This window comes from Bufo gargarizans, chromosome 3 (assembly GCF_014858855.1).
Source record: "Bufo gargarizans isolate SCDJY-AF-19 chromosome 3, ASM1485885v1, whole genome shotgun sequence".
NCBI lineage: Eukaryota > Metazoa > Chordata > Amphibia > Anura > Bufonidae > Bufo > Bufo gargarizans.
In genome coordinates, this window is record NC_058082.1 from 92,172,848 (window position 1) to 92,198,308 (window position 25,461).

Consider the following 25,461-nt stretch of genomic DNA (forward strand, 5'->3'; position numbering starts at 1 on the left):
ACACCTCGGCACTCCGTGTCACCATTCATTCACCTAGGCCAGTGGTGTCACCATTCACCAGTCACGTGGCCCAGGTGCGGTTCAGTCCAAATGGGCCCGCTATGCAATACCAAGCACAGCCACTATAGAATGGACAGCGCTGTGCTTGGTAAGCTGCAAGCACTCACTGGTTATGACCAACCTGCAATTCAGCAGTGGTGGTCGTGCTTGCACACTAGAGGAAAAAGCACAGGCCACTCTGATGGCTGAGCGCGGGAGTGCGCATAAGCCCGCACTTTTTTCTATAGTGTGCAAGCACGACCACTAATGCTGGATTGCTGTGTGGTCATGACTCCTGTATACATGCGGTGTACAATGTGATGGAAAAATGAACCAAGCCAGGAGACAATATGGACAATCACAGAACATTAGTGCCTCTTATTAACTTTCTCTACATGATAAATGCCTTTTGCTGAAGTGAGACAACCCCTTTAAATATCTGGTTCCATCCCTGGAACTGGCACCTATATGGAGTATGGGGTCCCCAACCCCCATACCTGCTGGTAAGACAGCCTCAGCCACTGGGTCCTGGAGGACATGAATAAAGATGGGGCCACACAGTGCTCTCTATTCACTTTTATGGAAGTGACCACCATAAGTCGAGATGGGGCGTGTTCAGGGTGGTGTGGCCGTAGGCCCGCCATAAGTAAGGGGTCTTCAGACAAAAAGCTGATCACAAATGTCCTACTGCTGAGACCCCCATGTGATATCTGTGGGCGACCCGAGCAGAAAGTGTTAACATTCCTTGCAGCGTCACCAGAGGGGAAGTGCAGTATTACACAGAGCCCATCTAAACCGGCTGTCTGTGTAATGTAGGCTAGGACAAGTCCTCACATTCTGTAGTCCCGCTCTGCTATGGCTAGTAGATGAGGCTTCCGATTAGTGGACCCTGGTCTATTAACTCAGAATCCCAAATAGAGGATTTAAAAAGGTGTGTTCTAAACCTGACAACTGCTTGATGACCGCACACTATTTATCAATTGTCAGAAAGGCTATACATTTATACTCCGCGGTCTCCAACCCACTGCTGCAAAATGACAGCTCCAAGAATAACATGCTACTGTCAAGAACAACATGCTGGGAGTTGTAGTTTTGCAACAGCTGGAGAGCTACAGGTTGCAGACGACTGTGATAGAATATCTAAGTTATTTATAGGGCATTATTTCAATAACTGACACGGAGGCCATGATACCTCAATACATACCTAGCCCTCGAGCTGCAATGTCAGTGGCGAAGAGCACTGCCGCCTTTTTCCTCACAAAGTCAGTATAGACTTCCATTCTCTTCATTTGCTGCTGTTTGCCATGTAGGGCCAATATAGGGATACCTGGCCTCAATCTGCAGAAAGTTCGGAACAGGTACTGCACCTAATGAAGAAAGGGAATTACATCAAGGCCTCATTCGTATGGACAATCTTGGCCCAACCAGAGGTCATGACAAGACCTGAACGAGATTCATGGATCCTCAAAGGGGTTCTGCACTTTGTTTAAACTGATAGGATAGATCATCAGCTTCTGATCGGCGGGGGTCCGACACTCGGGACCCCCGCCGAGCCGCTGTTTGAGAAGGCCGCTGCCTAACTTCTAGGTGTGACTGCTACCTCTGAACCTACTCTAGATATACCCCCGAACAGGACCTTCTGAGTCACTGCAGAAGATGCCTCATTATTAGAAGATGTTGTTCAATGCATATTCTACAACGTACTTCATTATAAGAGGAGGAAACTAAAGACTACACTATAAATCTACTGCATCAGGATAAGACGCGCACTGCTGCTCATTCTTGATTAAGATAGAAGGAGTAGGATGCGATGAGAAGACTACATATAAAATGGGCTGATGAAATAGCCGAGACCCTCAAAATCCCACTGCTCTGACCAAACATGGTGCTGCTCTCTTCCATCGGTTACTGTAGTCCGGCCCAGTGCAGAACGAGTGTTCGGTGGACGGCCCTGTACTGTGTAAGGTGTATCGAAGTCCCTACCCTTTTGGAACAGCGCCTCCATAATCTACCAGCTGACTACCATGACCTTACCTCTTTACAGCTGGAAAAGAAGACTATGCTCTTCTTCTTCAGGTGGTTCCTCACGAATGAGAACAAGAGATTTATCTTCTGGGGGAGATCACAGACCACATAGTTCTGCTCCAGCGTTGCAGGGGTGCTGAAAAAGACGCGGGACACGAGAGGTAAGAGTGGACATAAAAGACATGCGAGATGGGTTGAGAATACCTAGGTAAAGATGGGCAAGTTGATTAGATCTACCCCTGGTTATACATACATGGAATTTACACACTTTCTTTTCACAAGGATACAATACCTAGCCGCACCCTGGAATACAGTCCAGCATTAGAGTCACAAATATGCCGAGTGCTACTGGAAACAGTCAGCAAGCTTGCCAACAAATACAGGTCAGATGGCAATGCAGGAGATTATTTTAAAAGCAAAACAAGAACTGTGAACACATCGAGTGAGCAAGGAATGCTGGGAGATCACAGCTCTGAAGTCTGTCCATTGTAAATGCAGCTCAAAACAAGACGACAGGCTGTAATTTAGGATAAGGAAAATAATCTGAACGTAACAACTTTTTATACGGAATTACGGACGGGGTTAACATTAAAAGTGTTTTCTGGGACTGCGGTATTGATGAGGAATCCTTGGGATGGGTCATCAATATCAGATCGGTGGGGGTCCGACTCCTGAGACTCCACTGATCATCAGTTTTGCAGCGACTCTAGTGTCGGAAATAGACATCAGAGTACACGTCTCCATCCACTGCGTATGCGCTGGAGATGGAAGCCGCAGCACTGCTCCAGGGTAGCAAAGAGGGTCAAGAAATCAGAAGAAAAAAAAAAAAAGTCCATGTCAGCAATTGCCTGACATTTTACATCTGTGAGGAAATGCCCCTTAAAAAAGGTACTGCCATGTTAAACATCTCTATAGGAGCTGCAAACACGGGTCACGGGGGCCCTGTTCTCCTGATAGGTGAGGGTCCCAAGGGCCAGACCAAGACCCACAACTATCAGGCATTTACGGTGTGCCTGGGAATACTTGAAGGTCCTACAGACATCATAATGTTTCCAGAAGCACCAGTGAGAGACTAACAGGGTGTGCTGGGACTTCTAGTTCCACAAGGGTTAGGCTCAAGGGCTGCGCGCACACAGCAGGTCTCTTTTTCCAGCAGGGATCTATGAGCAGCACGATGAGCATACCCAGCGGTTTCATCTCACAGTCTGGTAATTGCTAGTTGGAGGGCGTAATTGCTCATTTTAATTAATTGCCGCAGTATTTAATTTATTAGAAGTCCTGAAAATACACTCCACATTACTGTGTCAATTAAGTGTTCCATCTCGAGCTGTGCAAGACAAGATAACGGCGGCAGAGGGAAGCGCTCCGACAGCTGCGCACTATTTCTTAAAACTTAAAATATGACCACATTAATGAAGGAACCGCGTAATACAAACCCCATCCATCACGCCAGCGGTAAATGCAGCCCAATGAAGCCTATCTACCCCGCCCTGCACTAAACCTAAGCTACGACCACCGACCACCATGAAAAGCGCTCACTGGATTCCACCTCGAACAGAGCCGAAACGATCCTCTCCATCTGCACTCGTCTACGCTTCATCTGTTTCCTTCATCTTCTTTAGGTGGGTTCACACACAGGTTTTGAGGGGGGGTTTGTGCTTTTGTAGCTGTTTGATGCGTCTTTTGTTCTGCTGCCATTTTTGCAGTGGTGTAACAGAACACCAGCTGTAGATGTTGTATGGAAGTCTACGGGAAATAGCAAACACGGTACACACCGGCTTTTTTGTAGTGCCATTTTTTTTACCCCGGAGGAAAGGAAAGGAAAACTGGCTTAGGCTACTTTTGCGTTTTTGCTTTCCGTTTGCGAGATCCGTTCAGGGCTCTCAAGCGGTCCAAAACGGATCAGTTTTGCCCTAATGCATTCTAAATACATCAGTTTGCCTCCGTTCCGTCTCTATTCCACTCTGGAGGCTGCCTGCAGCGTTTTGGTGTCCGTCTGACGAAATTGAGCCAAACGGATCCGTCTTCACTGACACAATAGAAAACGGATTCGTCCTCTATTGACTTTTAATGGTGTTCAAGACGGATCAGTTTTGGCAATGTTAAAGATAATACAAACGGATCCGTTCTGAACAGATGCATGCGGTTGTATTATCGGTGCGGATCAGTCTGTGCGGCAGTGTGAAAGTAGCCTTACATGCCCATGGCAACCAATCAGATCCCATCTTTTATTTTTCAGGGCTCCTTTGGAAAGTTAAAGGCTATGTACACCTTTGGAGGTAATTTTTGTTTTACGATTGCATGTTACTCTTTTTTGGCTACAAATTTTCAATTGGCCTTTATTAAAAATATTGAGCTTCTCTGTCACAAAGGGTTAACTGTTTTTCAAGTTGTGTAATTGGTACTTTCACTATGTGCTGGTCATCTAATCACCTAATCTCTAAACTACTAAGACATCAAAAACACTGATTTAAGCCACATCATTATCAGTAAGATAAGAACTGAGCTATAATGAGTGTTTATAAGGTCAAAGAGCAGAGATAAGGAGCCCGTCTGCTCCCCAGGTGACGGAAAAGACAGAAAATCCACAGGCTGCTACTTCAGCATCTCCGCTCTGCAGGGTGGATAAAAAAAACAATGATTTTTTTTATTTTATTTTTAAATAAAAAAATATAAATAAATAAATAGTTTTTTTATTTAAATCAGATTTTTTTATATAAAATACTTTGAGGAAAATATATTACCATCCAAAGGTTATTCCATCATGAAATAAAGATTCGTTTTTTAATTATGTAGAATAAGGCTGTATATGTTTAATTTTTTTGGTAAATAAATTCCATTAATCCATTCACAATGTCATGCTCTTCCAGAGGTTTTTGTAAGATTATTAGGCAGTTTCTCTGCCTACAAGATATTATCACAGATGCTTGGCTTACTTATGCAGTTCTCAAAACGTAATTTGACTCAGCAGAGATCACATGCCTCTTCTTCACAGCAAAAATGTTATAACATGAACAGAGTTGAGAAAAAGACCTTAACCCTAACTTCTACAAACCTATGAATGCAGAATCAACCTAATCAAACTAATATGAAAAGTTGTTATTCTAAAAATCTTCATCTACTTGCATATTATAAGTTATACCAGCAAGAATTAGTCTTTATGTAGAAAACTAGGATTAAAACTAGGACTAGTGATTTAAAATCGGGATTTAAATCAGTTTGATTTAAATCAAATCCACCCTGCAGCTCTGTACACAAAAAAGGGTTCCATAATTTTAATAAAGACTAATTGAAAAAAATGATTTTTAGCTCAAAATGGGTACAATGCAATAATGGGAAAAAAAATGCCCCCAAAGGTGTACATAGTCTTTAAAGGCTGAATCTGATTGGTTGCTATGCACAACTAAGACAGTTTTCCCTTTCGACACTTTAGATAAATTTCCCCATCTGTGTGACTAAAAAAAGGCCACCTCAAAAAAAGCGCATATGGTGCTCCCCTCCCCTCAGTCAAATAACTACATTTCCCAGAATGCTCCAACTCTTCTAGATCAACACAGTATGCAGAGTTTTAGGATGAACTGAAAAAAATTCACGGACAACAGTGCATGTGTAAGTGCATCAGCACAAGCACAGTACCTCCGTAGGGTGCCCCTGCCCCATGCACAGCATGTCATCACTGACGTGCCACACTGTGGGCTTCAGGTCATGCTCACATAGCATGCACTGGAGTTATTTGACTCCAAAATGTATCCTTGCCCCCACAGGGGCCACATTATTATGTGGCACGCATCAATGGAAGTAAAATAATGACTCAACAGGCACTGGCACTAATCCAGTAAATAAAAAAGCTAGAACAGTACATGCTTGATGTGAGGTCTACAGGGAGTGCAGAATTATTAGGCAAATTAGTATTTTGACCACATCATCCTCTTTATGCATGTTGTCTTACTCCAAGCTGTATAGGCTCGAAAGCCTACTGCCAATTAAGCATATTAGGTGATGTGCATCTCTGTAATGAGAAGGGGTGTGGTCTAATGACATCAACACCCTATATCAGGTGTGCATAATTATTAGGCAACTTCCTTTCCTTTGGCAAAATGGGTCAAAAGAAGGATATGACAGGCTCAGAAAAGTCAAAAATAGTGAGATATCTTGCAGAGGGATGCAGCACTCTTAAAATTGCAAAGCTTCTGAAGCGTGATCATCGAACAATCAAGCGTTTCATTCAAAATAGTCAACAGGGTCGCAAGAAGCGTGTGGAAAAACCAAGGCGCAAAATAACTGCCCATGAACTGAGAAAAGTCAAGCATGCAGCTGCCAAGATGCCACTTGCCACCAGTTTGGCCATATTTCAGAGCTGCAACATCACTGGAGTGCCCAAAAGCACAAGGTAGGGGTGGGCGATATGGCCTAAAATCTATATTGCGATATGATTTTAAGCATGTGCGATATGCGATATATATTGCGATATATTGTTTTCTATATTGGGGGGGGGGGGGTTTAAATATTTTTTTTTTTTTACTTTTTATTTATTAACTATTGGCCTCATTAAGGGCTAGAACCCTTGTCATATTCACCCTAATAGAGCTCTATTAGGGTGAATAGGACTTTACACTCTCCCTGCTGCCCTGTGCATAGTACACACAACAGCAGGGAGCTGACCATGGCGCCAGCCTCTTATCTGCCCGGCGCCAGCCTCTTATCTGCCCGGCGCCAGCCTCTTATCTGCCCCCCCCCCCCAGCCTCTTATCTGCCCCCCCCCCAGCCTCTTATCTGCCCCCCCCCCAGCCTCTGATCTGCCCCCCCCCAGCCTCTGATCTGCCCCCCCCCCAGCCTCTGATCTGCCCCCCCCAGCCTCTGATCTGCCCCCCCCAGCCTCTGATCTGCCCCCCCCAGCCTCTGATCTGCCCCCCCCAGCCTCTGATCTGCCCCCCCCAGCCTCTGATCTGCCCCCCCAGCCTCTGATCTGCCCCCCCCCAGCCTCTGATCTGCCCCCCCCCCAGCCTCTGATCTGCCCCCCCCCCAGCCTCTGATCTGCCCCCCCCCCCAGCCTCTGATCTGCCCCCCCCAGCCTCTGATCTGCCCCCCCCCAGCCTCTGATCTGCCCCCCCCAGCCTCTGATCTGCCCCCCCCAGCCTCTGATCTGCCCCCCCCCAGCCTCTGATCTGCCCCCCCCAGCCTCTGATCTGCCCCCCCCAGCCTCTGATCTGCCCCCCCCCAGCCTCTGATCTGCCCCCCCCAAGCCTCTGATCTGCCCCCCCCAGCCTCTGATCTGCCCCCCCCCAGCCTCTGATCTGCCCAGCCTCTGATCTGCCCAGCCTCTGATCTGCCCAGCCTCTGATCTGCCCCCCCCCAGCCTCTGATCTGCCCAGCCTCTGATCTGCCCCCCTTCCCCAGCCTCTGATCTTCTCCCCCAGCCTCTGATATGTCCCCCTTCCCCAGCCTCTGATATGTCCCCCTTCCCCAGCCTCTGATATGTCCCCCTTCCCCAGCCTCTGATATGTCCCCTCTGGTAACGCAACGCAACGTATTAATCATTGGTGGCAGTGGCCACAGGGTCCCCCTCCTCCCCCCCATCATTGGTGGCAGTTTGCCGTTCCGATCGGAGCCCCAGCAGTGTAATGCTGGGGCTCCGATCGGTTACCATGGCAGCCAGGAGTCACGCTGCTGAAGTCCTGGCTGCCATGGTATGTTAGTGAGCAGAGAGCAGCGCATTATACTCACGTGCGCTGTGGCCGCCGGTCGCTCCTTCTCATAGGTCTGTGCGGCGCATTGCTAATGCTGTAAGCATTAGCAATCCGCCGCACAGACAGAAGAAGCAGCGACCGGCGGCCACAGCGCACGTGAGTATAATGCGCTGCTCTCTGCTCACTAACATACCATGGCAGCCAGGACTTCAGCAGCGTGACTCCTGGCTGCCATGGTAACCGATCGGAGCCCCAGCATTACACTGCTGGGGCTCCGATCGGAACGGCAAACTGCCACCAATGATGGGGGGGAGGAGGGGGACCCTGTGGGATATGGCCGGCACATTCATTGGTGGCGCAGTGGCCACAGTCCCTCCCCTCCTCCTCCTACTCTGTCCTCATTGGTGTTCAGCGGCAGCCGCGCACAGTGGGGAGGGAGGGACTCCCTCCTCCTCCCTCTGCTGTGCCGGCCGGCTCAGGAGAAAATGATCATATCGCGGTCCGGCGATATAGGCGATATGGCGAAAATCCATATCGTGGCCCAAATTCATATCGCATATCGCCTATATCGCCTATACCGCCCACCCCTAGCACAAGGTGTGCAATACTCAGAGACATGGCCAAGGTAAGAAAGGCTGAAAGACGACCACCACTGAACAAGACACACAAGCTGAAACGTCAAGACTGGGCCAAGAAATATCTCAAGACTGATTTTTCAAAGGTTTTATGGACTCATGAAATGAGAGTGAGTCTTGATGGGCCCGTGGCTGGATTGGTAAAGGGCAGAGAGCTCCAGTCCGACTCAGACGCCAGCAAGGTGGAGGTGGAGTACTGGTTTGGGCTGGTATCATCAAAGATGAGCTTGTGGGGCCTTTTCGGGTTGAGGATGGAGTCAAGCTCAACTCCCAGTCCTACTGCCAGTTTCTGGAAGACACCTTCTTCAAGCAGTGGTACAGGAAGAAGTCTGCATCCTTCAAGAAAAACATGATTTTCATGCAGGACAATGCTCCATCACACGTGTCCAAGTACTCCACAGCGTGGCTGGCAAGAAAGGGTATAAAAGAAGAAAATCTAATAACATGGCCTCCTTGTTCACCTGATCTGAACCCCATTGAGAACCTGTGGTCCATCATCAAATGTGAGATTTACAAGGAGGGAAAACAGTACACCTCTCTGAACAGTGTCTGGGAGGCTGTGGTTGCTGCTGCACAGATCAAAACACTGACAGAATCCATGGATGGCAGGCTTTTGAGTGTCCTTGCAAAGAAAGGTGGCTATATTGGTCACTGATTTGTTTTTGTTTTGTTTTTGAATGTCAGAAATGTATATTTGTGAATGTTGAGATGTTATATTGGTTTCACTGGTAAAAATAAATAATTGAAATGGGTATATATTTGTTTTTGTTAAGTTGCCTAATAATTATGCACAGTAATAGTCACCTGCACACACAGATATCCCCCTAAAATAGCTAAAACTAAAAACAAACTAAAAACTACTTCCAAAAATATTCAGCTTTGATATTAATGAGTTTTTTGGGCTCATTGAGAACATGGTTGTTCAATAATAAAATTAATCCTCAAAAATACAACTTGCCTAATAATTCTGCACTCCCTGTATAATAATAATAATAATAATAATAATAATAATCTTATACATAATGGCCATGCAGTCCAGGATGCTGCCGTCTTCACTAGCTCTCAAGTATCACCACACTTTCATTCCGGGAATGTAAATGCACTTGCAGTCTTAGGCTACTTTCACACTTGCGTTCGGGGCTCCGCTTGCAAGTTCCGTTTGAAGGCTCTCACACACAAGCGGCCCCGAACGGATCCGTCCAGCCCTAATGCATTCTGAGTGGATGCGGATCCGCTCAGAATGCATCAGTATGGCTCCGCTTGGCTTCCGCTCCGCTCAGCAGACGGACACCCGAACGCAGCTTGCAGCGTTCAGGTGTCCGCCTGGCCGTGCGGAGGCAAACGGATCCGTCCAGACTTACAATGGAAGTCAATGGGGGCGGATCCGTTCGAAGGTGACACAATATGGTGCATTTTTCAAACGGATCCGCCCCCCATTGACTTTTAATGTAAAGTCTGGACGGATCCGTCTGAATACAAATTGTACTTAGACTTTTTTAGTAAAATATAAATGCAGACGGTTCCGTCTGAACGGATACTATAGTTTGCATTATAGGAGCGGATCCGTCTGTACAAATACCAGACGGATCCGCTCCGAACGCAAGTGTGAAAGTAGCCTTACTTGTACGGACAGCCAATGATGCTGAGGAGTGTGTTATTCCCCCTCCCTCCTCCTGCAGAGTTTGTCATGATCCGTCTTCTCTCTACACTTGCACACAGTTCACAAAATGGGGGGGGGGGGGGGTGAGCAACCTCCGCAACACCAGCGGTTGCAAAACTACTACTACACCCAGAATGCTCCATTTATTTCTATAGGAATTCTGAAAACAAGCATACAGGTGTACGCATTGGGAGTTGTCGTTTCTCGACGGCTGAAGGTTGCTGATCCATATCTTATGTCAGTCTATCCCTGCAAACTGCTTTGTGTGTGCTCTCCCCTCTCTCTGCAACCTGTGTGATCTGCCTCCCTTGGAGGCTGTCCACACTCTGATCTGTCATGTGCAACCTCCTCCCCCTCCTTGCTGCTATCTCTAACACTAAGTGAAGGGGAGGGGAGAGCAGAGACAGTTGCGAGAAAGCAGAGCAGTGCTCTGACTGATTTATGTCAGATTCAGCAGCTAAGTAAAGACGTTGCATTGCCTCTGTAGCAGCAAAATGGTGGGAAATGTTTAATGTGACTATTTAGAAAGCGGCCTACGTTTTGCAGGCACAGTCATAACCATATGCTTTAAAAACAAAACGTGAATGATGTGCTCTGAGCGGATCTCCTAGTGTCAGGAGTCAACCGCCACCCTCTAAGCAATGATGGCCTACTCTAAGAATAGACTATCAATATTAACACCCTGAAAAAAAAAAGCAAATTCTAAGTAAATTAAGTGAATTCCTGTTTTGGGTGGTTTGGACAAGATGTTATTTTCTTACATGTCTGAAGGAGCACAATAGACTTTATACAACTACACAGCCAACGGGGACAGGGTACACTTTAGTATTGGAACCCCTTTAAGCAGTGCATATCAAACAAACAATCTAGGTAATAGTATATGTCAAGTTATATATTCATTTCAGTGGCTGGCATGACCGATTTCGGAACCCACATCGATCCGCTGTTTGAATAGGAGGAAGCGTTCATGCAATCACTGGGCGTCGTCTCGCTTGCATCGGCGGCGCGGTATAATTACAAGTGCTCGGCCCATGCAACAAGAACTTGTAATTACATTGCGCTGCCAAGACTTCTGAGACAACGCGCAATCTTGGAGATGAAGTACTGCTGGTGTGAGTACCGCCTCCTCTTCCAACGCTGATCATTTCGGGTGCCCGGATCAGTCATGCCATCTGCTGAAATTTATACATGACTTGACATGTAGGTAGGCACACCAATTGGAGAATTTTTATATATATTACAGATACAATATCAGCTTACCTAAACTTTGCCTTCTCATGCGCCCACACGTATTCTGGGTCTTTCAGGCTCAGACGGGCAAGGTCTTTTACGGATTTTGTCTGTGTTGCAGAGAAGAGCATAGTCTGTCTCTTTGCTGGCAGATTCTCTATAATTGCATTCATTGTATCTGCAAAACCCATGTCCAAGATCCGGTCCGCTTCATCCAGGACTGCAACAAGAATGGAGAACATCACATTCATGCAAGAATTTATCCAGCATCTGCAGTCTTTTCTTAAAGGGGTTGTCTAATGAAGCCACTAGATGTCAACACGCCCTATGGTGCATATGGACAGACATAGATACATAGTGTGGGGATTTGCTCTGGTAGGCAGGCTAGCGGACGCAGTATAGAGGCAACTTAAACAGTTCAGTGTTTTATTCACACACAAGAAAAAACTAAAAGTGACATTTTGCAGTCTAGGCGTTAGTTCACACCATGAAAAGTCCACAGAGCAAAAACCTTCACCTGGTTTGCAGTCTCTCCACCTGTGGTCCACAGCAGGCTTTAGGCCCCTTTCACACAGGCGGGTATTCCGCGCGGGTGCAATGCATGAGTTGACCTGACCCATTAATTTCTATGGGGCTGTTCACATGAGCGGTGATCACTTGTGCATTGCATGAAAATCGCAGTATGCTCCATATTCTACGTTTTTCACGTAACGCAGGCCCTATAGAAATGAATGGGGTTGCGTGAAAATCGCAAGCATCCGCAAGCAAGTGCGGATGCAGTACGATTTTTATGCATGGTTGCTAGGTGACGATCGGGATGGAGACCCGATCATTATTATTTCCCCTTATAACATGGTTATAAGGGAAAATAATAGCATTCTGAATACAGAATGCATAGTACAATAGCGCTGGAGGGGTTAAAAAAAAAAAAGTTTAACTCACCTTAATCCACTTGTTCGCGCAGCCGGCTTCTCTTCTGTCTTCATCTGTGAGGAATAGGACCTTTTATGACGTCACTGCGTTCATCATGACGTCATCAAAGGTCCTATTCCTCACAGATGAAGACAGAAGAGATGCCGGCTGCGCGAACAAGTGGATTAAGGAGAGTTACTTTTTTTTTTTTTAACCCCTCCAGCGCTATTGTACTATGCATCGTGTATTCAGAATGCTATTATTTTCCCTTATAACCATGTTATAAGGGAAATAATACAATCTACACTACAACTAACCCAAACCTGAACTTCTGTGAAGAAGTTCGGGTCTGGGTACCACAGTCAGTTTTTTATCACGCATTGCACCTGTGCGATAAAAACTGAACATCGGAACGCAATCGCAGTCAAAACTAACCTACTCGCGTGGGTTTGCCGCAATGCACCGGGACGCATCCGGACACGCTCGTCTGCAAGGGGCCTTAGGGCCTGTTTCTCAGCATGCGGCTCCCAGCCCTTTTGCACAGCACAAGTTTTCAGATGCCAAAACACCCGGGTACTGACAGCGCTCCACTGTCAGAGCGGAGTAATCCACACCCAGCTGAGACTGCTGGCTGCGTTTGATATAGAATATAGATGGGCATGACAGGCGCACTCTCATACGTTGCTGCACGAAATAAATACGGAGACAGTGCTGGGGTTTAAAATTGTGTGTTTATTTATATCTAAATATTAAAAGTTGTTTTGTATAAAAACAGTTGTCATAAAAGCAATTTTGGTAAATGTGTTGTTGGCGATGGGGAGTCTTATTTCTTGAGTGGCTGTTCAGTCGGGATGTGTGAAGATGTGGCTGTTTATTTGTTATGAGGGTTGGCTGGGGTGTAAGGTGTGTGGGCACTTGTGCCGGGTGGCTCCTAATTGGGTATTAGGTGTGGTGTGTGAACTTCAGTGAGGATGTGTGAACCCCTTGAGTTCCTTTTTCAGACGCGTTTCGGAGCTTTTTAATCTGCTCCTTCCTCAGCCTGGACTACAAGCCACTGAGGAAGGAGCAGATTAAAAAGCTCCGCAACGCGTCTAAAAAAGGAACTCAAGGGTCATATACATTTATTCCACCTTTTTCTTATACAAATTCCACATCCGTTTTTTTGGGCAATCATTCGAATTACCTTTTGAAAAACTTAAAAGCCAATCAGAAAGAACCAGAAAGCAGATGAGATAACCAATTGCGATTTTACACTCCAAAAGCGAAATCTTGCCCGAAACTTTGGGACCAATCGCAACCACCACCAGGAGTGACGTGTTACCCCGCCCTGTCACGTGAGGCGCCACAACACACCCGCAACGGACCACGTGGGACGCCTCGTAGGTCCTTGCAGGGCAAAGAAAGCGATCGAACAAGCGGAACACAACACAGCAAATTGGTAAAGTACGATCTACTTCACATTTTTTAATCGACTCAAAGTGAAAGTATACATCACTCCCAATTCTATTTTCTATTTAATTTTTCACCTTTCACATTGCAAGATTTTTTCCAACACATGGAACCACTTTTATGACTTTTTATGACTATCACAAGACTGCCATACGAATTCCTCTACCAGGACAAATATCCTCAGGAAACATTGGAAACCTAAACCCTAAACAAAACAAATTTTTGTGTTTATACGCACACATCCTCACTGAAGTTCACACACCACACCTAATACCCAATTAGGAGCCACCCGGCACAAGTGCCCACACACCTTACACCCCAGCCAACCCTCATAACAAATAAACACCACATCTTCACACATCCCGACTGAACAGCCACTCAAGAAAGAAGACTCCCCATCGCCAACAACAAATTTACCAAAATTGCTTTTATGACAACTGTTTTTATACAAAACAACTTTTAATATTTAGATATAAATAAACACACAATTTTAAACCCCAGCACCGTCTCTGTATTTATTCCGTGCAGCAACGTATGAGAGTGTGCCTGTCATACCCATCTATATTCATTTTCCTTTCTACTCACGGCCTCTGGGTGTGCCGATGACAGAGCACCTCACTCCATATTGCTAAATTGGTGAGCAACTGTACAACCTACCCTGGGTTTTACATAGGCCAGTAAAACCTGGCCTGGTGCGTGGGGAGAAGCCACCCACTCAGCACCTTGGCTACTCCCAGTAAGAGCCGGCCCGGATCAGCTTACAGCCAATACTAACATAGCAACGTGTCAACCAGCACTAGTGCCGTTGACAATTGAAAATACGGGCTCGTAGTTCACCGAGGCCAGGAACCTCGGTGACACATACCTTCCGCCAACAATGGACCCTTGCGCCTTCCTACAAAAGTTACATAGTTAATACGGTTGAAAAAAAGGCATACGTCCATCAAGTTCAGCCAAGGGATAGGTGGGGACGCGAATCCCAGAAGGAATTGAGACTCAGATTTCTAAACGTTTTCATAACCGTTAATGTTTTTTACTTTCAAGAATTCATCTAAACCCTTTTTGAAACTGTCCACTGTTCCTGCTGTGACCACGTCCTGAGGAAGTCTATTCCACAGTTCTTACAGTAATGAAGCTTTGACACTCCCGGAGACTGAACTTTTCCTTCTCCAGTCGGAGGCAGTGCCCCCTTGTCTTTTGAGGGCATTTGACGTGGAACAGTTTTTCACTGTATTTTTTGTATGGCCCATTTATATACTTGTACAGGTTAATCATGTCCCTCTTAGACGTCTCTTCTAATTATAGAGGGACTAATGATAACCAGTATAGACACCACGACAGCTCTCATTTGACTCGCCATCTAACATGACTGAGCTCCTGTAGGCCCATCACACGGCGAGGAAAGATTTTATCCACTGGAAGTAAACAATGAAGCCTCCTATCAAATGCAAGCAAGCAGAGATCTAGAAAACTGAGAGAAACTGATACAGAATGAATACTGGGAAACTTTTCATTACACAAAAAACTACATTTATTTACTGAATATCTAATACCCTTTCAACCCCTTAAAGGGAATCTATCAACAGGAACCTCCTCGTCGATCTGCCTGAAGAGAGACACCGCTGTTGTTCACCTGATTAAAATTCTGTTTTTCTTTTGTTGATCTGAGGCTCTGCTTTTTTAATATGCAAATTTGGCCTTCGGTGCAATGCGGACATCACCGTTGCTCCTGTCGCACCCAAGCTCCACTCCTTCCTGTGGCCAGCCCCGCCATGGCTGCTTTGATTGACAGAGCCAGGCAGTGGCAGATCAGTGAGGGAGGGGGCTGGACAGCGAGAGGAGCAAAGCTTGGGTGCAACAAGAGCAATGGTGAGGGTCTGATTGCATCAAACAGGATGCCTGTAAGGCGTTAACTCCGTCATAATTAATGGAACATGAACACCCGCTTTTCTCTATAGTGTTACCTCTGTGTCAAAGTGGCAGATAAAAGCAGCAAGTGGCTCTGTTCTTACGAGGGGTACAAAGCCGTGCGTCTTACACTGCATACATAGCTGGGCAGACCACTACTCACTCAACATCTGGAGATTACAGGCGTGAAATAAGGAGGTCTCATCCATATGCTGCAGCAAACGCCCAGGGGTACAGATAGTATGTTTGTGCGATGGATGCGCGTAGATTCTTCATTTACGTCCTACAAAACAATGAAAAATATACAAGAAGGACCCATTAGAATGCATGGCCCAATTTACAGAAGCAATCACACAACAGGAAACTTGAAAACTTGTGTGACTGGGCTGACAAAGCACAACTCCAAACCTACAGAAGTTGGGGCACTGGGCAAAATGTAAATAAAAACTTAATGCAGTGATTTGGAAATCCCATAGACTCATATTTATTCACAGTAGATGCTAAAACACAGTTCAGATGTTTAACCACTTCACATCCAGGCCATTTCCCCCTTCCTGGCAGAGCCTCATTTTGCAAATCTGACATGCTGTCACGTTATGTTCTAATAACTTTGGAACGCTTTTACTTATCCAAGCCATTCTGAGACTGCTTTCTCGTGACATATTGTACTTCATGACTAGTGGTAAATATGAGTCGATATATTTCACCTTTTTTATAAAATAATCCCAAATTTACCAAAAAATAATGAAAAATTAGCAATTACATTTTTTTTATTTCTGCTTTTAAAACAGAAAGTGAAAATATTTATTACTTAACATTCCCCATATGTCTACTTTATGTTGGCATTAGTTTGGAAATGTCATTTTATTTTTTTAGGACGATAGAAGGCTTAGAATTGTAGAAGAAATTCTTAAAATGTTTAAGAAAATTTGCAAAACCCGATTTTTAAAAGGACCAGTTCAGGTCTGAAGTCACTTTGTGGGGCTTACATAGCGGAAACCACCCAAAAATGACCCCATTGTAGAAACTACACCCCTAAAGTTACTCAAAATTGATTTTTACAAACTCTGTTAACCCTTTAGATGTTCCACAAGAATCAAAGGAAAATGGAGATGACATTTCTAAATTTCACTTTTTTGGCAGATTTTCCATTTTAATCCATTTTTTTCTTTAACACATCGAGGGTTAACAGCCAAACAAAATTCATTATTTATTACCCTGATTCTGCGGTTTACAGAAACGCCCCACATGTGGTCGTTAACACAATAATAGCACTTTTTAAAGAAAAAAAAAAATGATGCTTTAATGTCTCCATGTTCTGAGAGCTCTATTGTTTGGTTTTGAGCGATTTTCTTATGTAGGGGCTCATTTTTTTCGGGATGAGGCAACTGTTTTATTGGTACCATTTTGTGGGACATACGCCATTTTTAAACACTGGGAGTTGCACTTTTTGTGACGTAAGGTGACAAAAATGGCTTTTTTTTACATAGTTTTTTTTTTTGGGGGTGTTTATCGGACGGGTGGACCATGTGATATATTTATAGAGCCAGTCATTACAGATGCGGCAATACCAAATATGTCTATTTTATTTTTTCTATTTAAAAAAATTTATTACTTAATTGGGGTATTCTTTTTTTTTTTTTTTTAAACTTTTTTTTTTTTTTATAAAACACTTTTTTTTTATTTTACATTTTGTGTCCCCATAAGGTCATACAAGACCTCTGGGGGACATTTAACTTCACTTTTTTTTTTTTCCCATTATTGATTTCTCCTGTAACTGGGGCTGACGTATCCAGAGGACAAGTTATCAGTTAAAGAGAGTCAGAAAACCCCTTTAATGACATCAATAGAAAATACAACTCACCTTTCCTCCAATGATAAGTCCTGCAGAAAACTCATGTTTCCGGCCCACCTTCCTGAGGACTTCAAAGGTTTGATAAGCCAGTTCTCTAGTGGGAGAGATTATAAGGACACCGAGTCCATCATCTGCTGTCCATTGCTGCCTATACAGGCATTCAAGTGCCTGCGGGAGACAAGAAAGTAACATATAGCAACACATCAAGCATGAGCGATCTGTGCTAAAATAGTAAAAATTCAAGCCATCAATTAACCATGGACAGGACATGTTGTGAACCATTGAAGTTAAAGGGGTATATTCCCATCTGGACATTTATTTCATATCTACAGGATAGGTACAGGTCCACATCTCTGGTACCAGCTCCTATATCGAGAATGGGGCCCCGTCAGGTGCTGCAGTGAACGGAGGGCAGGCCACCTATGTGCTGCTCTCTCCATTCACTATTATGCGCTTTGCTATTTCCAGAAGTCCCATAGCAGTGAATGGACAGAGCTGTGCATGTGCAACTTCTCTCCATTTCAGGCGGTGTGCGGCCGAGTCCCAATCTTGAGACAGGAGCAGGGAGTAGGAGCCACATCTAGTGACATTTATGGCAAACGGTGTAGATAACACGAGAGTTTGGTGTAACTATATCCGGCTAACACACAAAACGAAAAGGCTCCATGATGAAGAAGAGATTGGCATTGATCAATATAATCATTTTGCATCTGGAGACTGGAAAGAGGCCCATGTCAAATGGTCATACCAGAGACCAAACCACCACCATCCCCTGTGAGAGGGTTTGTCTTAGGGAGGCGATCCCGGTCCCACTCAGGACCCCTTCTACATGCAAGAATAGGTAAGGATCTCTAAGTGGTTTCCATTGTGGCCACCCTAATCAGTCTGTGTGTTACACGGTCAGCCAGTCATCCGAATATCCACTATGTAATGCTACATTTCCTCTATAGCTGTCATTTGGCTACATAAGGATTTCTCAGAGCATTGCCATCGTTTAAAAAAAAAAATCACATCAAAAACTGCGGCTTAAAAATAAAATTATGTGTGAAACTATCCTTAAAAAGGTGTTACCCAGGATTGACGTGATTTTTAAACAGCACCCTCTACCTGCCATGCCCGTGAAGTCAAGCATACCTACCTACTCCCTGCCACAAGGTTCCAGCTCAGTGGGTCCCAGGATCTCTTCACTGCACTTCAGGCCCCTTCATGTAAGCATCTGGCATGGGCTGCTGCCAGTGACTGGTGCCCAAGTGGCACCTCACAGCTGAGTCAGGGGCCGTCTGGGGATACATCACCACTGAGGCCAGTCATTGGCTGCAGCGGTTCATGTGATCCCATCCCAGTCTAAATGGAGGGACCAAAGAACAGAGAAGACAGCCTGAGACACACAGCATAAGGGGGAGGTATGTAGGCATCTTTCCCTTCACAAGTCTATAGGGAAGGGGTTGGTCTTTAAAAACATGTCAATCCTGGGCAATCCCTTTAAAGAAGTCTCTGAAAGTTAAATACTGATGACCTATCTTCAGGATAGGTCATCAATAATATACTCCCAGAAAATCCCTTTAAGTTAACAACCATGATGCCAAATTCCAATCAGCTACAGAACGCCCTTAAAGGGAACCTGTCACGCTGAACACAGTGTCTGAGCTGCAGGTTATAGAGCAGGAGGAGCTGAGCAGATTGTCATAGTTTTATGGGAAAGAATTCAGTATAACTTGCATTTCATTCATTTATATTCCTGCTCATTCTGGGCTGTGAAGTCCAGGAGGCGGTCCTATCAGTGATTGACAGCTCTCTCTGTATACACAGTCATAGAGGGGAGGCTGTCAATCACTGATAGGACCGCCTCCTGGACTTCAGCCCAGAATGAGCAGGAATATAAATGAATGAAATGCAAGTTATACTGAATTCTTTCCCATAAAACTATATGGCAATCTGCTCAGCTCCTCCTGCTCTATAACCTGCTGCCTGCAGATTACACTGCATTTTTGTGGTGACAGGTTCCCTTTAAACTATGAGAAGTTCACAATGTTCAAACGGGAGTCTGACTCTGTAAGACCCTTCATTATGGCTGTGATCACTACACAATGAGAAATCTGAAAACAGCGACTTACAGGAATAAGAAATGCCAGGGTCTTTCCTGATCCGGTTTTAGCAGCTCCGAGAACATCCTTCCCTTGTAATGCCAGGCCGATGGTCTGCTTCTGTATCTCGGTGGGTAACCGGTACTGAGCTTCAACCAAACCTGCAACCAAACCAAGTCAAACAATGAAAACCTTTGAATGCTCAAGGGTCTATACAGGCTCATTGTATCTGGTCAAAAACAAAGGCCATAGACATTTCTGCAGTTTTTTCCATATCACATGTGGATTTTTTTTCCTTCTTTTTCGTGGCATTTTTTGCTAAACAAATTAGTTATTTAGGCCATTTTTCCCGTATAGTTAAGAGGATAAAAAAAAAGCCATTCCTTCAACATGCTGGGCTTAAAAAAAATTAAAAACTGAAAAAGTTCAGCAATTAGAAAGATTATGGTGTACATAGTACATCACTGCAGTGGGGAGGATCGCTGGGAGCAGCGGGGATTGAAATGGGCGACAGTTTCTGTTTTTTAATACAGTCCTCGATCAAATACGATCAAAAGTTTAAGACCACTTGAAAAATGGCAAAAAAATCATATTTAGCATGGCTGGATCTTAACAAGGTTCCAAGTAGAGCTTCAACATGCACCAAGAAGAAATGGGAGTGAGACAAAACATTTTTTGAGCATTTAATTGAATGAAAACAACGAATAAACGGAAACAGGCTGTTTTTCAGCTGATCAAAAGTTTAGAACCACACCTCCAAAAAAGAACTAAACCCCCCCCCCCCCAAAAAAACAGAAATCCAACTTCTAAACATGGACTCAGTAATGAGTAGCTCTGCCGTTATTGTTTATCACTTCCAAAATTCCTTTCGGCATGCTTGATGCAAGCGTTTCCATGAGGTGAGTGGGAACATTTCTCCAAGTGGTGAAGACGGCCGCACGAAGGCCATAAACTGTCTGGAACTGTTGTCCATTTTTGTAAACCCCTTGCCATCCATCCCCAAAGGTTCTCAATTGGATTTAGATCAGGGGAACATGCATGATGGGCCAAAAGAGTGATGTTATTCTCCTGGAAGAAGTCCCTTGTCCTGTGGGCATTGTGTACTGTAGTGTTGTCCTGTTGAAAAACCCAGTCGTTACCACACAGACGAGGGCCCTCAGTCATGAGGAATGCTCTCCACAACATCTGGACATAGCCAGCGTCCGTTTGACGCCCCTGCACTTCCTGAAGCTCTATTGTTCCACTGAAGGAAAAAGCACCCCAGACCATTATGGCGCCCCCTCCACTGTGGCGCGTAGAAAACATCTCAGGTGGGATCTGCTTGTCATGCCAGTAACGTTGGAAAACATCAGGACCATCAAGGTTAAAAAAAATTCTCATCAGAGAATAAAACTTTCTTCCAACTTTGAATGTCCCATGTTTGGTGCTCTCTTGCAAAGTCCAAACGAGCAGTTCTGTGGCGTTCAAGAAGACGAGGTCTTAAGAACTTTTTTTGTTTTTGAAGCCCTTCAGTATCAGATGGCGTCTGATGGTTATGGGGCTGCAGTCAGCACCAGTAAGGGCCTTAATTTGGGTCGAGGATCGTCCAGTGTCTTGACAGGACAGCCAATTGGATCCTCCGGCTCAGTGCTGATGACATTTTTTTGGGTCTTCCACTTCACTTTTTTGTTCCATAACCCTCAGGATCATTTAAGAATTTAAGAAATTCCAAATGACTGTCTTACTGCGTCCCACCTCAGCAGCGATGGCGCGCTGTGAGAGACCCTGCTTATGCAGTTCAACAACCCGACCACGTTCAAAAAGGGAGAGTTTTTTGCCTTTGCCATCACAACGTGTGACTACCTGACAGAGAATGACAATGAATCCACATCTTTGCACAGATTGGGCCTTTTAAAGGCATGTGGTCCTAAACTTTTGATCAGCTGAAAAACAGCCTGTTTCAGTTTATTCGTTGTTTTCATTAAATTGAATGCTCAAAAAATGTTTTGTCTCACTCCCATTACTTCTTGTTGCATGTTGAAGCTCTACTTGGAACCTTGTTAAGATCCAGCCATGCTAAATAGGATTTTTTGCCATTTTTCAAGTGATCTTAAACTTTTGATCAGGACTGAATGTTGGATAATTCCTTTAAATCAAGGTCAGATCTTTGGACTACAACAACGTGGCAGCAGAGCTAGTACTACGCTATGCTACACGTCATAGTTAATGGCAGGGTTGCACTGGGTATTGGATTATCGATACCTTTGTACTGGTATTGATTCAATACATGGATTTGCTTTTTACTGATAGTAGGCTGCACTACTGCACAGCCTAGTATCACAGAACATGGAGAGCGCTGCTCTCAGCCCGCACCATGTTCCCTCAGCAGCACAGTGGAGAAAGAAGCAGTCTATCCCTCCCCCCTGTGCTGCTGCTGTCACCAATGAGAGGAGGGAGGACAAGAGGAGGGGAGGGGCTGTGGCCACTGCACCACCAATGAAAATAGCTAACGTTTATTACAGATACAGGAAGTGAGTATCGGAATACTTTTTTATGGTATCGAAATCGAATCAAAATTTTGGTATAGTGACAACCCCAGTCAATAGTCGACCATGCAGCCTCCAGAGAGACGAGATCCAGAAGACACAGCGAGACCGTAGTGCCGCTGCCACTTTGTTCCAGCCATCACCAGGATTGATGGGACATAACCACAACGCGCCATCAGTGCGGACAAATGTCCATTTAATCCATATAAGAAAATGTTAGTTTTGTTGGTAAAATCTAAACAACTAAAAAAGAAAACTAATGGGATGCAAAAAATACAAGCAGTATGTAAAACGCCAACGACCCCATGCCTGTGGGTGCCCCTTACTGATGAAAGTTTTTTTTTGTATGTTAACATCTATGAAACCTTCTACTGTACTCACCTCTCAGGGTCTTTTTCGATAAAGGGAAATCTGAAAATTTAACTATTTCACTGGCGTTGATCTAAGAAAAAAAAATAATAATCAAATAGGTGTTTAAATCTTTTAGAAATAAAAAAAAAAAAAAGGAACATTACTGCTGCAGTTCTTATTATGCCCCAGCTCTGAAGAAAAGAACCTACATGCTACAGGTCCAGTGAGCGCGTGAGGATCACGGCTGCTTACACATACACACAGCAAAGAATGGATAGGGCACATCTGGAGACAAGCAATCGGCGTCGCCCCTTCTCTGCTCGTCAACATCTCTGAACACAGAACATTTTTATTACATCCCAAACAAACAAACACACACTTAACAGCCACCGGATGAGCACTCTGAGATCGCTCCTGGCTCTGACTGAGCGGGGAACAATGTGCCTGGTTCCAGCGCCGGAGCGATGACAGAACAGGTGTCGGACCCCTGATGATCTGATATTGACCGCCTATCCTTAGGAAAGGCCATCAATATCACGGTGGGGACAACCCCTTTAAGAGTCCAGATCTGGAACACAATGCATGGAAGTTATACGGTATATCAGTCTGCCCAATGTTCTGTCATTTCCGGACTGCAGATTGGCAGAGCCCTGAAACACTGTAACAAAGTCAGCAGCTGTGTGAAGAGCACACGTTCAAGATTAGTCCTCAATGTACGGACAGCAGACACAGGTTTTGATTCGGAAAATTATGAGAAGTAGAAAACCACAGCATATTAAAAACTCTTTTTTTTTTTTTTTCCATCATACAGTTAAGATTTCTTTACCCAAAACTACAGGGCCTCTTTAACCCCTTCAGCCACCCGTACCCATACGTCACAGCGGCTGAGCGCTTATAAGAAGCGGGATGCTGTGGTAAGCCTGCTCCATACGCGGTGGGTCCCACCTGTATAAGGGTACTTTCACACTAGCGTTTTTCTTTTTCGGCGCTGAGTTCCGTCCTAGGGGCTCTAATACCAGAAAAGAACTTCTCAGTTTTGTCCTAATGCATTCTGAATGGAGAGAAATCCGTTCAGGATGCATCAGTTCTGTCCCTCTTACATTTTTTGGACTGGAGAAAATACCGCAGCATGCAGCAGTTTTCTCTCCAGCAAAAAATACTAATCACTTGCTGGAATGGCAATAATTTCCATTGAAATGTATTAGTGTCGGATCCGGCATTAAGTGTTCCGGCAAAACGGAGCCGGCTTTCTGGTCTGCGCATGCGCAGACCTTTAATAATGCAAAAAAATTAATACCGGATCCGTTTTTCCAGATGAGACAGATCCGGTATTTCAATGCATTTGTCAGACGGATCTGTTTGACAAATGCCACCCGTTTGCGTCCGGATTGCCAGATCCGGGAATCCTCTGCCGCAAGTGTGAAAGTACCCTAGGCTACATGCACACGAACGTTGGTTGTATACATATACGTTTCCATTCCATTTTTTTAGCGGACAGGATGTGGACCCATTAATTTCAACGGGTCCGCAAAAAATGCTGACAGCACACCGTGTGCATCCGTATGTCCATTCCGTAGCCCCACAAAAAAATATAACATGTCCCATTCTTGTCTGTTTTAGGCATTGTTACAATGTATCCACACAAAAAAAACAACGGATGGCATACAGATTTTGCGGACCACAGAACACATACGGTCGTGTGCATGCAGCCTAATACAGCAGGCACCGCGCCACAATAACGGGTAACTGCGATCACGCCAAAAGCTGTAATATAACCCCTCAGATGCCACATTCAACAGCATTCGTGGGTGGTATCGGTGAGGTTAGGCCGAGGGACGCGGCTCTCTCTGCCTTCTGACTGGAGCCATCAAGCAGGCTTAGATCGGTTATCTGACAGCCTGGACGCTGCTGGAGGCCCCCAGGCATGTCACGGTAACCTCCCTGCTGAGCTATGCACGAGGCACAGCTCAGCAGGGAGCGCGTCAGAATGCCAGCCACCCTAAGAGGCTGGAGGACACGTGTGGTGCAGGGACAGACACTTCCCTCACTCTATAACCAGTGGTCGGATTACTTTGCACCAGAATTGTAGCTGCTTAACAACCCCCCTTTCCTGCCAAGCCCCGCCCCCTTGGTGAATATATCCAAACAGTGTAGAAACCCTAAAAGCACCTATTTGCGCCACTTTTTAGACAGATTTTTGACACAGAAACATTAGTAAACATGGTCCTTTTCAATTCCCAAAAATTTTCAGGACATTAGTTTGCTGTCAGTGAATGAGAATGTTATTGTTTACAGGCTAGACAACCCTGATCACATGATACAGCTGTATCCACTTCTCCTATGAGAGTAGGACTGGCTATGTTTGCTGTTTCTGAAGGTAAACACGTGTGTTCATTCACTGACAGCAAGTATCCTGAAACCGATGAGACACTGACCTGCAAAGTACATTAGAAAGTCCTTATTGGTACACTGAGAATGTGACACAGACAGTGAGGGCTCGGAGCCGGGCATGTCGCCGCCTTACCTCGCCGTAGCGCCGCACCAGGTGACCGATGCTGTCCCGCTCTATCTGCCACTCCGGCCTCTTGTTCTGCTTCCTGCGGAACTTACACTTCTCCTTCTTCCTGGTGTACTTCTTCTTCCAGCGCTCGAAGTTCTTCACCGGGTCATTCCTGTCGTTGATGAGCGGCTTCTTCTTCCCGTCACTCGGCTCCCCCATCATCCGCACACGGCACGGAGCTCAGCCACACACTGCTTCCGGGACGCACGTGTGCCGGGCGCTCACTGATGACGTCATTCAACAAGCTTTACTCACACACGGACAGTGACGTTCTGGCTGGGGCTGAGCTGTGGAACGCACCAGAGAACCAGCTGAGAGTAATTACAGGGAAAGCCAGTTTGGACAAAAAGCCAGAGCCCTATTTTTCAAATCTGACACTTGTCACCTTATATCAGGCATCCTCAAACTGCGGCCCTCCAGCTGTTGCAAAACTACAACTCCCAGCATGCCTGAGCAGCCTACAGGTCTCAGCCTACAGCAGGGCATTGTGGGAGTTGTAGTTGTACAACAGCTGGAGGGCCGCAGTGTGAGGATGGCTGCC

The 25,461-nt window shown here is 45.3% G+C and overlaps 1 protein-coding gene across 1 annotated transcript in view; it reads right to left on the reverse strand.

The window, feature by feature from the left end:
* The window catches only part of DDX10 (DEAD-box helicase 10), a 189,500-nt gene extending 164,343 nt beyond the window's left edge, over window positions 1-25,157 (reverse strand). The window contains 9 exon segments of the mRNA XM_044285187.1: window positions 1,244-1,406; window positions 2,074-2,200; window positions 11,307-11,496; window positions 15,709-15,783; window positions 15,786-15,828; window positions 17,410-17,568; window positions 19,515-19,645; window positions 22,391-22,451; window positions 24,885-25,157. Coding sequence (XP_044141122.1) covers window positions 1,244-1,406; window positions 2,074-2,200; window positions 11,307-11,496; window positions 15,709-15,783; window positions 15,786-15,828; window positions 17,410-17,568; window positions 19,515-19,645; window positions 22,391-22,451; window positions 24,885-25,082 — 1,147 coding nt within the window. The 5' untranslated portion in view covers window positions 25,083-25,157.
* Window positions 25,158-25,461: the final 304 nt, after the last annotated feature.